At 42.4% G+C, this 17491-nt stretch overlaps 1 protein-coding gene across 3 annotated transcripts in view; it reads left to right on the top strand.

Annotated features, from left to right (window-relative positions):
* Positions 1–17491, top strand: part of PHACTR3 (phosphatase and actin regulator 3) — a 115914-nt gene that overhangs the window by 84735 nt on the left and 13688 nt on the right. For all 3 annotated transcript variants that reach the window (XM_052786331.1, XM_052786320.1, XM_052786340.1), the window contains exon 8: positions 715–868. In XM_052786331.1, coding sequence (XP_052642291.1) covers positions 715–868 — 154 coding nt within the window. The remainder of the gene's footprint in view (positions 1–714; positions 869–17491) is intronic.

Below are 17491 nucleotides of genomic sequence, written 5' to 3'. Positions count from 1 at the left end.
TATTGATTGCTAAATGAAAGAAGTTATGACACACTGTCACACTGGACAGGATGTAGACATACATAATGGCTTACATTTAGCGTTAGAGTTACACGTGGTGTCCGATCACAATTCTGATGTTCTAATTTCTAATGCCAGAAAACCAGAATGACATTTTATATATACACATATTTTTATATATAAGTTTGGGGGTGTGTGTGCACATATACACACATGCCAAGCAACAGCTTCGATTGTTTCAGTTACCATTATCTATTCCTGGTTATACATGGTGACCCAGAGAGCAAGGTGTACATGTCCCTGCCACTCCTGTAACTGAGCGATCCAGTCCTTCTGCAAAGGAACCACTAAATGGTTCAGGAAATAGGGATTGCTCTGGGCTATAGGGATGCTCAGAGGACTGAGGCAAGATGCACAGCCTTTGACTTCTAAATTAGTGACGTGAATCATGTCTCAGCTACAAATAATTTTCACCTGAGACCACTGCTTACTTAACAAAGATAACAGAGGAATATAATCCTTCTGCATTTGTAAGCAATTTTGTGTCTGAGCCCTGCACAACTGTAGTGCTACTTATTTCTATTAATGTGTAATGCTCATTGCACACTAACATACAGATTGCTGTCACTCTGTAGGTTTCCTGCTCTTCATATGTTCATGTTTCATCTCCAGGAGCTGTCTTTCTAATAACTTCCTTTTCAATGCATGCCCCAGGTACTTTGCCAAGAAAATGCAAGAAAGAACTGCTGGCAGTAAAACTACGAAACAGACCAAGTAAGCAGGAGCTGGAAGACAGGAATATTTTCCCAAGGAGGACAGATGAGGAAAGACAGGAAATCCGGCAGCAAATTGAAATGAAACTCTCAAAGTAAGTCTATCTAAGAACAGGGAGGAACCTCCATTCACAATTGAGCGTCCTCTGAGTACTGTCAGATGAGACAGTCACCCACCCCCAAGTCCATTTCCTGCAGTGAATCATACACAGACTAATACAGCACATATTTTAGCTGTCAATCAGCCACATGAGAAAAAATCTTAAATCCCTCTTCAGTCATCCCTTGATTTCAATAGAAAACAAGACAGAAGTCAATGTGGGAGACAAAATTCTGCCAAATCTACCTGCATCGCCACTGACGTAATCAAGATTTTTATGTCCTCCAGAAAGGCTAGTGCTTTTAACAAAAATAATCATATAATTATTTATTACCCTGATTTTTCTTTGTCAGCACTAGCTGAATGTGAGGATAAAGGCAATTGTTATAGCTGCATATTTACCTGAACAAGGGAAAGCTGCTGTATGCACTGGTGGCTGTATTTCTGCTTTAAGGAAGAAGGAAGCAAGTTCAGCAGCATTGCCCTCACATGGGTAAGGTGTTTGTGTAAGTCCAGCTGCAGGGAGGCAGGGATGGTCTGGTTTTGATCAGTAACCAGGGCAACAGGATAGAGCTATGAAAGAAATAGCATTACTGTGGTGTGTAGCCTAAAGCAAAGATTTAAGGTAACTGTGAGGCTCAGACTGCACCATTTGGTTTTTGTGTGTGTTTTTTTAAGAGCTACATTTGGATATCTGCAAACATGAATATTTTAGATGAGACAAAGTGGATTGTTAAATAATCTGTGCTGCGCCTGCCCACACTGGGACAGTAAGCACTGCTTGCCGCCAAAATGCTTGGAATTAAATTGAGAAACATGAATAGAAGTTCATTTTCAAGGCTTATTAAATATTAAATATCTCCAGCCTCTCCTGAAAGAAACATTTATTGATATTTAGACTAGCTCATTCATGTGTGTGCATTTGATTAAACTCTACCTCAGGGGACAGGGAATGAGAAGCACGCATATGGATCAGAGCACAAGTCTTAATGGACCAGAGTTTATGGAGGAAAACATCACTGCCATCACCACACTTGCCCTCAGCTAAGAAATGAGCTGCTGAGTGAACATAGATGAGATTTTGGGTGCACTTCATGATGCCCCTGCAACGTTGGAGATGGAATAATCACCTTCCTTCAGTCTCAGTGATTGCTGTTTATTCTTTGTAGCATGGTAGCACTTAACACCCAAAGGAGAACAGTGCATTGTGCCAGTGACTGCACAAGACAGATCAGATGACAGTCCCTGTCACAAAAGACAAGTACATGCCACACAAGTAGAAAATATTACATTACAATTTACATTAAGTTCCAAGAGTTACAGGCAGAGCAAATCATAGATGTGCCACATTAATACCCATTGTCTTAGAAAGGAAAGTGCCATGGACCTTGAGCATGGCCTTGATCATCTTGACCTTGCAAGCCTTGTGTATTCATTTCAGGGAAATATTTCAAGCTGCACTCTGGTATTGTTAATTCCAGTATTTTGGTCAGTCAATTGCTCGTGAAATGTCTTCATAGGTCAGGAGCCGAATTCTATGGCTCTAAAATACACAAAAAATGCTTTCCATCCCACTGCATCCCTAAAACCAAGATCAACCATCACAGAGCATTCACTGAGTGAGAAGATTATCTCATATCCAGCCACATCTCATATTGCTGAAATGGGCAGCAATAGAGGAGGTCACATCTTTTTTCAATACAGCCTGACTTCTCTTAATGCGAAAGGTCTAATGCAATTGTAGCTTCAGGTGGTGTAACTACAGGCTTTATCCCCTTCTTTTAATTTACTATTTAGCTTGCTTAATAATGAGCCTAAAGAATTATTTTAAAGGAGGCATACCTAAAGTGAAGTGCTAGCACAAGGACTTAAAAAGGAAACTGCTGTATTGGTGAAGAAAAGGGCTGGTCATTACTAGAAGCTGGGAAACGTACTGTCTGTAGCTAAATGCAGTGAAGGAAGCCTCCATACTGTCTGCTGTGGTCTTATGAAGCAATCTGTAGTGCAGGCCATTAGTCTCATTGGTAATGTCTAAAGCATGGCTAAAAGCCATCTTTGTTCCAAGTGCTAGAAGACAGGCTTTCATTTAGCTCCTTCCTCCTGGAACGTGGAAGATTCAGCGCATCTCACGGAACAGATGGTGCAGAGATTGCTGGAATAGCCAGGAATGGCAAAACAGATTCGAAGCAATCTCCCACACAACTTCCAGCACATATGTGCACTGGCAGAGCTCAGCTCAGCTCTTAACTCATCCACCAGAATAGAACATGACCATGCAAACAAGCTCAGGTGATGGATGCATGCAGGAAAATATTTACACCAGAAAAAGCAAGTACATGTCCCCCTAAAATAAACCTAATAAAAATGGGTACTGGTAAAGGCCAAAGAGTCAAAGCCCTAGAGATACCCCTCTGTAGTTTCTGACTAGGTCTCACCCCACAAAACCCAGACCACCCCAGAGTCGCTGCTCAGAGCACAACCTGGCAGTACCGTGGAAATGTAACCACACTGGGAAGAGTAAAATTCTTAGATAAGATTTTGAGGTCTTTACATTCATTCATTTTACTGGTACTTGTGCAGCATAGTCTCTTTGTGACAACTTGGAAGTTTATAGCTAAGGAACATACTGCTAAGCGTTCAGGTGTGAAATACTGACTGGGAAATGGGATCCAATAGAAATGTCTGTTCTCTGTATGATTTTGCTACTACCTATGCAGGTAAGAGCATGCTGCTGCTGCTGCTGCTGTACTAGTAACACACTGATAACAGCAACAGGACTTGCTAGCTCAGTTACGAATCCACATATACCATCAGGCTATAGACCTGTACTTTAGCACAAAAGAATAATGTATGGGCAGATTAGTGAGTAGTTATTCGATGGCTGGCTGCATAAGAACGGCAAGTAAAAGGCAGTTGTTTTCAAGATCAATATTTTTCAGCACATTTGTAGGGATTTGAAACTCTATGGCTGGCTAGCAAATTGCCTCAGTCCCACAGCTAACACAGCCTGGCTCTGTACTCTGGAGGGAAAGCTGTGCTGACATACATAATATGCAAAATATACTAAATAATAGTGTCTATGTAACTTCAAAAATGGGGAGACAAAAGAATAACAGTTTCTCAAAACCGCTGTATTTTTTAAATGGTTCTGGTTATCATACGTTTCAACAGTAGCTGTGAACTTGCTGAGAAAACCAACTCTCTACTACCACGCTGATGAGTGTTTATTCAGTCAAAGCTAAAATCCCTATTTTTCTTCACTTTCCCACTCATTCAATCTTAAAAGAGAGACTGAGGAATTCTGTTATACCTTTTGGGCCAGATTCTACTTTTACACCAGTGCAAGTACACTGACTTCAGATTTATTATTGACTGACAGCAGCGTCAGTACAGATTCAAGTATTCATTTATGTGCATTGTTGCTTTTGAAAAGCCTATTTCCCATATTTCGTGCTCCCAGCCAATTTAGTCTACCACTTGTTGCCGTGGAAACATGCACTTCTCCCTCCTCCTCCATCCAAAATGGCAGTATTCCATTTTCCCCAGATTTCCCTTTACAGTAGTGTTTCTCTTACTCATTCATGCATCCCCAGTGCCCCAGGCCATGGTACGCACTTGCAATATTCTACTGTGCATTAGGCAGCAGGGCTCCCAACAGGTCTTGGTTCCCCTTATTATGTGTTCGGAGTGCAGATAATAAGACCTCAGTGGAATTCAGTGAATTTAGAGCTCTTTGTGTCAAGAGGCAGAAAAGACATTTGCAAGTACGATTATTTGCAATAACTGCTTTCTGCCTTACAGACTCACTTTGTTCTATATGGGGTTTAAGCTGAAACCTGGGGGAGTGAAATAGTTGCTAGACTGAAGAGTGATGCAGGAAAAGGTTGTTTAATTAAATTTGGTATATGACTGTTTAGAAAGTTAATGTTTGAACTGCCTGGGTGGCTGGTACTTCTCAAGTATGCCTTGTATAACCACAGTTAAAGACATTCCATTATTACTTAATGTTTCAATGAAAACATGAATTCCCAGAAAAGATTATACTTGTAATTTTCACTTCATGTTCTGTTTTACCTCCTTGGATATTTGCATAAGTAGACATGATGCATTAAGCAGCACTTAAAAGATTATGGAGACGGGAATTCAGATATAGAAGTGTGGGCATCAAAGGAGTCAGGAAGAATAACGTTTTGTGGACACAGAGCGGAACCAAAAACTCGAGCACCTAAAACTGATCTTCACCACATTGAAAATCTTGGCATGTGGATCATGCTGAGGCAAGTTTTCTTGGCAATGTAAAGTGAAAAGGAGGTAGCTTTATTCAGTACTTTACCACATCTGGAAATCTGTAGTTCTAGTGCTGCCCTGAGGTTCTTGGAAAGGCATTTTTGAGTTGACTTGCCCAGAAACTGCAGACGTAGCTAAATGCACACCCAGATTAGACCCTGGTTTGTACCTCAGCCTCATGTAACAGAGCATGAAGTTCACAGCGCTGCTGGAGACAGAACAATACCAAGCAAACAGCACTTCAGCTTTTCAGCCTAAAAGCATAAAGCGTGACAGTTCAACACAGAGCAATCACAAAGGAAAATTTCATCTATTGATGAAAGAAAAGCTGTGCCCTGTTTCCCAAGAACAGCATGTGCAGTACCGCTTCCTTGCAGAAATGTCTCAGTGCGGTTTTGCTCACTGAAAAGGCATCGGCACTCCAGACCGAGAGATTCAGTGGGAAACTGGGCAGAATCCACAGAACTTTGGGGAACATCTTATTTGAATTTGAACCAAAAAGGGGGTGTAGGTGTGTGTGTACAAACTACTAGTAGCCCTAATGCAGAAATTAAGTAGATAATGAACTGAGCCCAGTTTAGACACTAGCCTAAATTCACCTGGAGATTATCAAGGTTTTTTGATGAACCGTGCTCAAGCTCCCACTCCCTGAACTAGAAATCAGGTAACTGCCCTGATTTCAGAAGGCTGGGAAGACTTGACACAGATTTATTCCAGAGACAGAAAGGCAGCAGAAGGCACAAAGAAAAGATCAGCTGTCACCGCTAATTAGCTGTGTACAATTTAATGCATTTCATTCTTATTTGGCAAGAATCATCCAGGTAACCTTGTCACTGATGCTAAAAATAACCCCAGCAAGCGCAGCGTGGGCTTCTGTGAAAGCCTCAGCTCCTCGCATGAGACAGGAGCTATATATAGAGCTACAATTTAAATCTGTGGGCGTGTGTGTAAGGCAAGGGAGTTTCTCCTTCTCCTTGCTCTCCACTAGACAGCAAGATAAGATGCTGGCAGCAGCGACCAGCTGGAGGGCTGCTGTTGGAGATTTGCACGTGGCTGCAGTATTTTATTAACAGCTTGCACAGTGCCGGAGGGCTTTTTAAACCTGGTGCTGTGTGAGGATTTTGGATTTTTTTAATGTTTTGTCCCTTTTCCATTATGGGCTCAGCTTTTCAGGCTACAGAAAAGAAAAACATTGTGAGGGATGGGGGGGAAGGATTGGAAGAATGCGGGAGGTGCAAGTGATAGCTGAGATTTTTTGGAGCCGACTCCAGGATTTAGGTGTCCAGATCCCATAGGCATTAATATTCCCTATGCCCTTCCTTGGTGTCAGGTAGTGACACACAGTTGGAAACCCTGTTATGTACCCATTGACAGACAGCACTGGCCTTACAGTCAAGGGGGCTGAGGTTTAGTGTCTGCTGCCAGAGTTACTCTGAGACAGTCTTCAAGGATAAAAATCAGGAGGAAAGGGAGAAAGCTAAAGTTTTGTTAATGTCTCCAAGCAGTGAGTCAGTTTAGCCTCCTGTTTACAGGGCTTTTCAGGTCCAAGGCAGCTGCAGTGCAGCTCAAATATATGTATTAGAAGAGGTTCAAGTACATCTGTACATACCATACCTTGACTACCCTGTCCCGTTCTCTTAAGGACTGAAGAGCTCTTGAGAAAGGTAGCCTTTGTTGCCTTTCAGGTATTACTCTTGCAAAAATAGAATGAACTTCACTAACGTGAATCCCTGGTCAGCAAGTAACAAACCTAACCGCCCTGGGTGTGTGATCATAACAGACCTGCTGGACTGAAGCTCTTTAACCAGAGGTACTTGCTTGCTTCAGTCATGAAGCACAGTGCATGCACAATTAATTATGGAGCACCCTATCAGCTCTGGGCAAGAGCCATGATCTGCAGCTGAACCAGAAAGAGCAATTTGCTGTCTCAGACCAGCCCACAGCACGTTTGGCAAGAATTTTTGCACACACTAATTCATTTATAAAGGGTTGCAACACAGAGGACTTAGTCCTGTGTATTAGTTTTTGATTTGAACAACATGCACATGACAAAGCTGCTCTCAGTGCAGGTTTATATCACTAAGGTTTCAGCATGCACCTCCTGTTGAAAACGTTGGGTATTACTTTGTGCAAACATGGGGAAGTGTCATTGCAGAGGGCAGTTACTTTTGCCCCGGGACAAGAAATTTCACAGGTCTGGGGCACAGCTGATGAGAGATTGTCTTCTGGGAAGACACTATTCCTCACAGTGCTCTGTTCTACTTCCCTGGCTCCAGTGCTGGGAATTCATAATCAAACATGTTTTCCACAGCACAGTGAAGGCAAGGGCAGCAGGTCAGTGCACAGCAGGGAAGGGAAAAGCAGAGCAGCAGGTGTAAACACAGAGAGGAATATCCAGGGCCTTTTCTGGGACACAGAGTCAATTCCTCAAATAGGTCTTCTGGCATAAATGGCACATGTGAAACTAGAAATAAAAAAAATCAAGGTTCAGAAAGCTGTAATGTATCATAAGGGAGCTTAATTATGTAAATAAACTTGGAGGAAAACTGCTAAAGCAAGTGTAATTAAATAAGGAAAAAACATTTTAGAGAAGAAAATAGTGCATTTGTTTTGCCCTGCCAAACTGCCTACAAATAGCATTGTGTGTTCAGGCTCAGATCCTCTCTTGGAAATTAGGCATCTACACACGCCTGAAGATCTGGGCCCTAGGCCTGTAAAGTGACAAGCAGTCATAAACCAAAATGGAAATCTGCAGAAAGCCAATAATGCTCTGTAATGCCTTACCTTACATTGGATTATGATTCAGGTCCTTAAGCTAGTTTGGCTCTGCAGCACAAGTAATTACAGAAAGAAATTACTTTAATTTAATTTGCAGAGCTTAATCGATACGGACCAAAGTAAGCTGCTCTGGCTGTCACAGCCATTTGTGCTGTTTTATGACAAAACCCTCGCCAGAACAAGGTGCTGTAGCAGTTGTGAGCTACTGATAACTCAAGGGTTGAGCATGGATTCAGGCATTCATGGTGGCAGCCCTCACCATTTGTGGGGATGGTCGCTGTGTTACTGAGATTATTTAGGATTAGTTTTTTTGGTTTAGACCTGTTAATTAAATTCAGGAAAAAGGTTTTATGCACTAAAAGCCAAGCACTTACTTCACTGTAGTTGAAACAGAAGCAAGATAGGATGGACAGTGTGTATCTGGAAGACTATGAACTGGTATAAGCAAAATCTCAGCCAGAAAGGGGTTTGGCTACATGTTTTTCCGTTTCAACGTACCAGTTTCAGACTCACCATTGAAAGCATGTAAGAACCAAAGAGAGAGAGGGGTAGTTCTGGTGTTGTGTTGGTTCTCCCCCCGTCCTCCTTTTAAACCTAACCAAATCTATATGCAGACTGGCTATAAATGAGTTTCACCATAACTGTTGCTGTGAATTGCCTGCAGAATACCTAAGTGGATAGAATTCACTTCTCCCACAAAATTTGTAGTGTGGCTTTTAGTTTGGGGAAGGGAAGAGACAAAGCTTTCCTACTGGTGGTGTCACATTTGCACACACCATACCTGGAGGGCATATGGCTAGTACCACAGCAGTACATTATCACTGATTTACGGGGCAGTGTTGTCAGATGAGTCATCTGCACCTTTTAAGCATGTTTTGGACTCTCTTGTAAGAACTGGCTCACCACATGTGATCCAAGGAAACTGCAATTCATACAATTACTACGGAGTTACTACAGTTTCCTCCTCCTGTGGCTCTGAGCACAACTTCTGTAACCTGGTTCATTCAAGATCTTAATTCCTTCCATGAATCAGAAGCTTGGGCTTGCTGCTTTCATATAGAAAAATGGGGTCAGTCTAGCACAGCTTCCACCTTTTTGAAATAACCTTAGAGAAGATGAGGGGGGTGAAAAATGAAGGAAATAAATATTTAGAAACTTGGGGGGGGGGGGAGAGAAAAACAGGTCAGAACAGAAGGTCATTGTTTTTAATCAAACACTACTTAATAAATATTGTACAGTCATATCAATTATTAAAATGTAGTTCTAGCTAAATCTTTTTGATTCCATTGCCTGTGCCCACCTTGCAAGCTGCAGCTGTATAATCAGGTCTTGTGGGGGTTTTCCTGTTTATTTGTGTAGCTTGGGAGCTACTTGGGTCAAACAGAGCACCACAAGTTTCCACCAGTGTCTGTTTTTCAGGATAATTAACTCATCCAAGTGGCCAGCACACTTCCTTGACCTCTCCAGACTCTGGAGAGGTTTTTTTTTTTCCCTGGAAAGCACTCTCATTTTCTATGTTTTTCTTTAGCTGTCGCATGTAACATGCCAAAAGACAAAAAAGGACTCCCAGATTTATCAATCCATGCTCAAGTATTTATCCTGTGAAATGAAAAAGAAACAGATAACACCTCTGGAGGTTGAGGACCTTCTTCTGTTGAAAGTCCACTTATGCAGAGAACTGTATCAAGGCAACTAGGAAACACACCTGCTTGAAGAACTGGCATGTTGGTAAAATCTGATTCTTAAATCACATTAGAAACAGGTTACTTCAATCTAGTTAGTCTGTTGCTGTACAAAAATGTGACAGTTATTTTGTTTTGTTAAAATTACACAAAGTACTACTCGGCCAAGAGACAAACACCAGAATAAAAACATGAGTGCCTCACTGTTGAAAAAAAGCCCTCAAAATCAAGACTACATGACTCACAGATGAACAACCATTGTCATTTGCTTGAGATGATCATATTCATTAAGCAAATTAAATTCTGAATGAATTAATACTTCATTAGTTTTTCAGAAAGCACGCTAAAAAAAAAAAAAAGCCAGGATCTCACAACAGTCTCTCCAGATAGCAGCTGGTGTATTGCAAAGAGATCAGGCTAATTTGAGGGTTTCTGCAAAAGCCATATTCTGGCCAGGCTACACTGCAGCCTTATTATTATAATTATCACAGGGAGTGGCTACAGTACTTCCAAATACCACCCAATAGGGGAAAACCCCTCCTTCTCAAGAAAAGGTTAAACAAACCAGTACTAATGTGGTAAGGAAAGTTGTATTTATAGGCATCATGCAATTAAGTTTAAAGAAGGCTTTCTGCAGCCTGTTTACAACATAAAACTAAAAGGTAACAGAGAATGATAGGTATGTGGAAATACCAAGTTTAGATCTACAAGGATGATCAGAGCAGGAAGCTGAGGCTTAGCAGGGACTTTCTGGTGGACTAGAGGCCCAGCACTCAAGTGCAGCATTACCCGTGACTTGCTGTGCATCAGCTGCAAAGGAAAAAAAACATACTACAAAAGCCTAGAAAACCAGTGTATGATGGCAGTCATTTGCTGAGAGTCAAGGCCTGTTCTAGCTTTGATGAAGTCACTGCCACCCTACATTGCTCTGCTTAGCTAACCCGTATCCTAGCAGTCGCTCAGCAGACAGAAAGCAACTCTAAGGAGACACAGACGTGGTAAAATTGAATCCTTTCCCAAGAACACGGAGACCTCATAAAGGTTTGCTGTTGCAGCCTTGCACTTTGACAGTAAAAGACAGTGTATGTTGTACCAGAACAAATCATAGAAGTAATGTCAAAACTTAAATGCTCAGGTCAATAGGAAATGTTACATAATTAAATTCTTACATTTTGTTCAGTTGAGGAACCCAGATTTCCAAAGCTCAGAACTTTCTGTCCTGCCTGAAATTTGCCAGCAACCTCTATTTGAATATACACCACCATAACTAAACACAGGATCCTAAACGGAACTAAGGAGGGCCCCAAAAAGCTTTAGGAAAGAGCACACAGAATATGAGGATGACATTTTAAAATTCATATCCTCTCTGCATTTTCATGTTAGTTAGCCTGTCTGTAATGCTCAGTGTCACGCTTTGTGGCATCAAATGACAAGTCATACTGCTCACACAGCCCAATTTAAAAACAAAGAAAAACAGAATCACTAAAATACCATTTCCAGTGGGAAGTGAATAAATCCCCAGAGGGTCTGCAAGTCTGGTTTTCCAGACAACACACTTTGGCACATTTTCCTATTCTATACAATAGAGATACCCATACAGACCAGCTTTGCAGAGCACTGTGAGATCTGCTGGTGAAATAACTACAAAATAGAAGATTATTCCTGTCATCATGACCAGGGGACTCACACTCTGTAATTTACAGAGTTCTCAGGCCACATCTTTGAGTTTGCAGTGGAATTTCTCATTTCACTCTGCATGCTGGTAGCAGGAACACTCTTTGCACTGAAAATCAACAGATAACCTCAAGAGAAATTTTGAAAAAAGCAAAAGATTAAAATAAAATAAATGGGAATGCAGCGAAGAGCAGGAGTCGGAGCATGCTGTGGGCAAAGGCTGCATGGCTCTGGCCAGCCTTGGTTAATAACAACACGAGGGCAAGCTGTTGGTCTAGCTCTGTGCTGAAAAATGCTGGGCTAACAATAGCGTGCACGAGAGAAACAGAAAATAGCACAACAGATGGTGATACACTATCTGAAGGCAGGGATATCCCATCCTTTTGGAGATGCTGTGTGGGTGAGTGACAGGCGAGAACTAGAAAGTACTTGCGTTGCCAGGGAGAGTGTTCCCAGAGAGATTCCTGCAATTTGATAGCAGGTGTGCAGTCATACATATGGTCCCAGCAGGGACTGTCTATCCCAGAAGCATTTGCAACTTTAGGAATCACTATCACTTAGTTTTTTTCTTTAGGGATTACACAAAGCCAAGAAAGCACTGCATTTTCCTTGATTTACTTCAGTAATTAAGCAAGCTGTCCCTTGGCATAAAGCCTGACATTACCACCAGTTTGCAGAATGCAACAGCATGCCCTTTCCTGCTAGGGTTTGAAGCTGCTGGGTTAGTACGCTCACACAGCTTGACACCACCAGCTCTGGGGTAAATCTAAATCCTTGCTGTTGCTTTAAGCAACACCTTGCAACGGCGAATATGCCTGCAGATGTTTATTGTCACTTCACAGACTTTGCAGGTTGCCAAAGGGTCCTTTATATACAAATACAGGTTATAGGGAACAGAAAAGTATATTCTCCAGAGCTCACATTGCATGGGGAAATTCTCGGCAGCTTGTATCCATGGCAAGAATGGCCATTCTCAAATAATTTTGCATTAAATGAGGGGGTGGAGGAGAATTTACATACAGTCAGCAGAGGCAGGCTGACAAGCTATGCATACCAATATTTCTTTGTCTGCTCTCTGCAAATCCAGCTGTGGTTTCTTCCAGTGACCCAAATCCCACAGTTGTACATTGCAGTGGCATCTGTTGGTAGGGGCAACTGTTTATAGGTTAAGCAGACAGTATTGCAGGATCTTAACGCTAGCTGTGCAACAGTGAGCATCCTAGCTGAATTCAGGACATTTTGGGACACTTCCATCCGTGTACAGTATTTCTACTTGATGGACTCTGAAACGTAGCTAGTGCTACAGTCCAAACTGACATGTCTTTCTGTCCTCCTGTCCCTGTTCCCTCCGACTGCAGTGGCTGAAATTGCGTTCCTGGCTGCCCAGGAAGTTGAGTCATGAGCCTACAGACACTTCATATCTTACAGGGCTCAGGGGTGGCCCAGCCTTAGTCTCCCTGGAGGAGATCGATCACAAGCATTATATTATGCATTGTTTATACAGTGAAGTTAAAACCTAACTTCTTTTTTCTTTTTGTACATATCATTACCCAGTAAGCACCCAGGAGCATGCAACTGTTTCACGAGGAGTATTGGGAAGTCTCAGTAAAGTGGCAGTCCCCACCACTGGGATAAGATTTGCTTCTGGTCTACTAGTGACTGACTTTCAGACTCCCTACTGTTGCTCAAGCAGTTGCTATCAGAGTTGATTTTAGTATCACTTCAGCAGTGGCAGATGTCTTTATTTAAATAATATAATGGTAATACACACATAATGGGATAGAACTAAACCCCTGAGATTTGTATGATTCCTTTTGTTTGCTTGTCCTGAAACATCAAACCCACAATGTTCTCAATTCGCCCAAATCTGAGATAAAACATTGCTTTTTTTTTTCTTCTGTGGGAACACAGGGCTCCAGAGTTTTACTCCTGCATTAAAAAAAAAAAATCTATTGCTTTGCAATGAAACATTTTTCACCATTTTCAGTGACCTGCACAATGTGACCCAGATCATAACCAGCATGTGGTTTCAGTTGGAAGACCCTTCAACATACATTTTAATACACAGCCTTGAACTGTGTAAAATGATGAGCTCCTCATCAGCCTTCAGCAGAGGAGTTGCACTAGGAGTCTGCACCACTTGCACTATTACTTGAAGAGCATGTTCTTTCAGCAGTTTTTCTTGCTGAGCTATTTTTAGCTTGAATGTATTCCCCAAACCAGTTCTTTGCCCAGCTGCGAGGCAAAGCAGAAGCAAGAGCAAGCAGTAGTGCTGCTCACGCTGACATCGTTACCAAAAGAAACACTCATCAAACTACAGACTCAGAGCATGTCTTTGGCTGAATAATCAGTTGTGCTTTTGTCACCCTAATGACTAAATACTGTAATTCTATTACAAACAGGACAGATCCACTATCTAGCAATTCTGTTAAACCACAGAGTGGGGGAGCAGGTGGAAGGGAGAGGAGAAAGCTCCTGTTCCAAAATAAGCAGCTATTACATTTACACCCTAATGTAGGCACGTTAGTTCTTGTATATTAACTAATAGGTCAAGTGAAGATGAAAACCTTATGTTATGTCAGTCCTGGAACGTGCCACAACATCCTTCAAGAGTCCTTAACTGCATTTTGAGAGAGGTATGAAAGCAAAAGCCTTCTGAAGGTGGTGGAAGGATACTCAGCATCTTCACTGAACTTTGCAGCAGGCCTTTGAACTGAGAGACAGGCTCTGGTTTCCAGCTGTGTCTGGCCTGCCTTCCTCACACATTGAGAAAACTATGAAACCAAAGGTCAAATGCAGTAAGGCTTTCACAGGTGGTGAAAGCAGTGATTACAGTAAAGCCTTCTCCATCCAAATCCTGTCACGTAATTAGATTCTGGCTCTGTTGGTCTATTTCAGCCCACATGGTGCTTATCACTAAGTGACACTATGCAATAGCAAACCTGTCACAAGGATGTAGGTTGTTCAGGGACAGTGGGTTATGACACAAGGGTCACGCTGGGCAAGTATGTAGTTTTTATTCCAACTGAAATCTGAACTCCTCATTGCAGGGCTTATATCACAGAAATTATAATGATGGACAACTGTAATTGCCTGGGAGATGAGTGACAACATAATTAACTGAACTCTTGCTGATTTGCAGCCTTGAAAATCCAGACCGAACTGAAGGCCAAACAAATGAATAAGATATGTAATTAAGGCAACATATACGGCCTCTGCATTTATCCAGTATCATCTACTGGACACCCAAAGGCAGTTTTCTTATTTGGATGCAAAAAATAGTTTATGAAGGAACATAGACCCAAATATTGGGCAATTTTAAAGCAGTAAAGTTTTTGCATGCAACTTGCAGAATCTGCCATACCAACTCACCCTTTTCATACTGCTCTTTAGCCTCCTACTATCAGAGAAAAACAGCAGCTACTCTTACCCTGTTACGGGAAATGCTGGCATGTCACTCAGCTACCACTTTTTACATGCTCCAGAATTACCTTGGGGTAAAAACAAGTTTGTGTCTCAGTGTCTGCCTTCTAATTTTGTACAGACAGTAACAGGCAAGTCCCTCCTACCAAGGATTTACTACTACCCATAATTGTACATTGTAAGCAGTACTGCACTGCCACAGTGAATTGCGTGGGTGACTCAAAGCCCTGGCACACATCCTCTTCACAGCTACTTATAGGAAGGATGAAAATAAACTTCTTCTTGAATTGAACATGATGTTCTGGGAATAGAGATGACAATTTAAAACGCAGAGCCTTTGCCTCCTGATGGGCAGCAGACACAAGCTGCTTTACGAGGACCAAGCACAGGGCACTCCCATTTCTCCTCCTTTTGCCTGGACTGGCGCTCTCCTCTGAGAGGGATCCTCCCCACCAACGCCCTTCCCAACTCTGTCGGCAAAACCACCTGTCACAAGAGACAATCAATGCAATTGCCGCTGGCTACAGCTCACTTACTGAAGGCTGGATTGATTGCTTACTTGTCAGTCCAGACTCCACAGGCACATGCACGTGTCCAATTCTACCCAGCCTACCCCTCCCTTTGTAGAAGATTATCAGAATCACATGGATCTAACTAAGAGCAGAAACAGGATTCCAAAGTATGTCTTTTGGCTTGAGCTACAAATCCGAGAGAAATCCAGTTTTATGACAATCATACATACAGATACTGTGCAACAGACTCTATGCAAAAATATATTTGAGAAACGAACACATTTTTGGGACAGATAAGAAACCCCATGAACCAAGAACATGAGCTTTTTTGCATTGGACTCTGCTGAACACTTGTTAGAGTCTGCCAGGCAGGTGAGACTGCAGGCTAGTAAGAAGAGCTAGAAAGCAAGGACTGTCTGAGGTGTGGGAAGTCAGCATAGCACCATACACATACAGATGGGCTGAACCTGCTCCAAATTTGTCTCTCATCAGCTATTCTGTGCCCCTACCTGCAAGCCTGTAGCTTGCTGTGGCTTTGCTGAGATGCAGTTCCCACAACGGACAAAGCAGACACGGCTAAGGTTAACTATGAGGACAGAGAACTTGGCAGCATCTCCTCCTTGTAGGACATATTGACACATTGCCATCTGATAGCAGACCCTGAGATCTTAGTGACACACAAATCCTCAGACTGCTGAGGATTCAGTCACCTGTAACAGTCCAATACTGTCAACCTTGGTGTAATGCTGGTCCCAAGACATTAATTCCCTTGAATGTGAAGGAGACAATCTGATTGTGTGAAGTAAATATCGATCTATTGATCAGCAGTCACAGGCACATGTGAGAGTCGTTGGGCTCATGAACATGTGACCTTGCTCCAGAGGGGACAAGCAATTAGTGGTTTTCCCCTTGAAGCCAACTCCAGCATCTGCACTTGTGCATGCATCAAACACGTTAGTTAGCAGGACCTCAAACTGGACTCTTGTGGTGGAGAGCTGCAGCCCACTCCACCAGACCAGCCAACAGAGACTTCCCCACCCACCAGGCTGGTAGGGGCAGTACTCATTATCTCCCTGGGCAGGCTGTTTTGCTACAATTATACACCACACATCTACATCAAGGGAAACAGCCAGACACGCATAGATTTATTGCCCCTCTCGCAGCCAGCATGGAGCACTCATGACCGTCACAGGATTCCCACGTGCACATTGCACAGAGAAAACAGCTACCTTGAGGCCACGTGCAGACTCTCAGCACCCGACGTACTTGGAGACCAAGAGCACACATGGCCGTAACTGCAGGGCGTTCTTGGGGCAAACCATAGGTGACTGAGCTAACCTGCAATGACCTGGTCCTCTCACCCTCAGGAGTAACACTGCAGAGGACATGGGAGCAGGCACAGTCTTTGGCTTCTAAGAGATGGTAATATATAAATTTATCCAAGTATCTTCCTGAGCCTAAATTACTGGAGAAAACATTCTAAAGGTAATCTGAAAATACCCCCAGAACACTCCCCAAACTTCAAACAGCTGAAGAACACCTGGTGCTTGAAGGTTTATGCTTGCTTTGAACAACAGTAACACAAAAACTTTGGTATGTTTCTGAACTTAAGAAATAGCTCTCCATGTAGTGTTGTGTCATTCCCCCCTCCCCCCAACTTATGGTGACTGCTTTAGCATTATGAGAAAACATTCAGATTTTGGTCTCTATCTAAACTTGGAGCATCACTGACACATACACAGCAAACTCTATCTGAAATGCATCCAAACATCATTTACAGAGAAGAAACATGGTGCCTCCAGGTCTGCTCAGTTTTCCCGAGGCAGCTGCAGTTGCCTCAACTGAGGCACTGCCAGTTCAGCTCCGCTTACTTCTGCTCTGGGCATCCTTTGGTTTAAGCTAATGAGGAAGCAAATACCTGGAGTAGATAGATACTCTTAACACGAGACCATGGCAATATCAATGACAGTCAATGCATTTACACCATAGGGGTTCTGGAGAGATAAGACTTGCCTGTGAGTTACTTGAGAGATTTCAAGAAAGTTTCAAGACCCTTCCAAAAATGGCTGGCTCTGCAGAGGTGCTCAGAGGGAGCACTCCTGCCTGAGCAGACAATACAAAAAATACCCAAACCTAGATTTTAATACTACCCAAGAACACAACAGCATTAATTGGATGCTTTTCCCAAAAGCAAGAAATAGATATCTAAATTTAAATCAACTGAAAAGAAACCATTACTGTGACAGAAGTGGTGCACTATGT

Source organism: Harpia harpyja, chromosome 1, assembly GCF_026419915.1.
Source record: "Harpia harpyja isolate bHarHar1 chromosome 1, bHarHar1 primary haplotype, whole genome shotgun sequence".
Taxonomy (NCBI): Eukaryota; Metazoa; Chordata; class Aves; order Accipitriformes; family Accipitridae; genus Harpia; species Harpia harpyja.
Note: the sequence above shows the minus strand (reverse complement) of the source record. Positions and strands in the feature narration are given on the sequence as shown.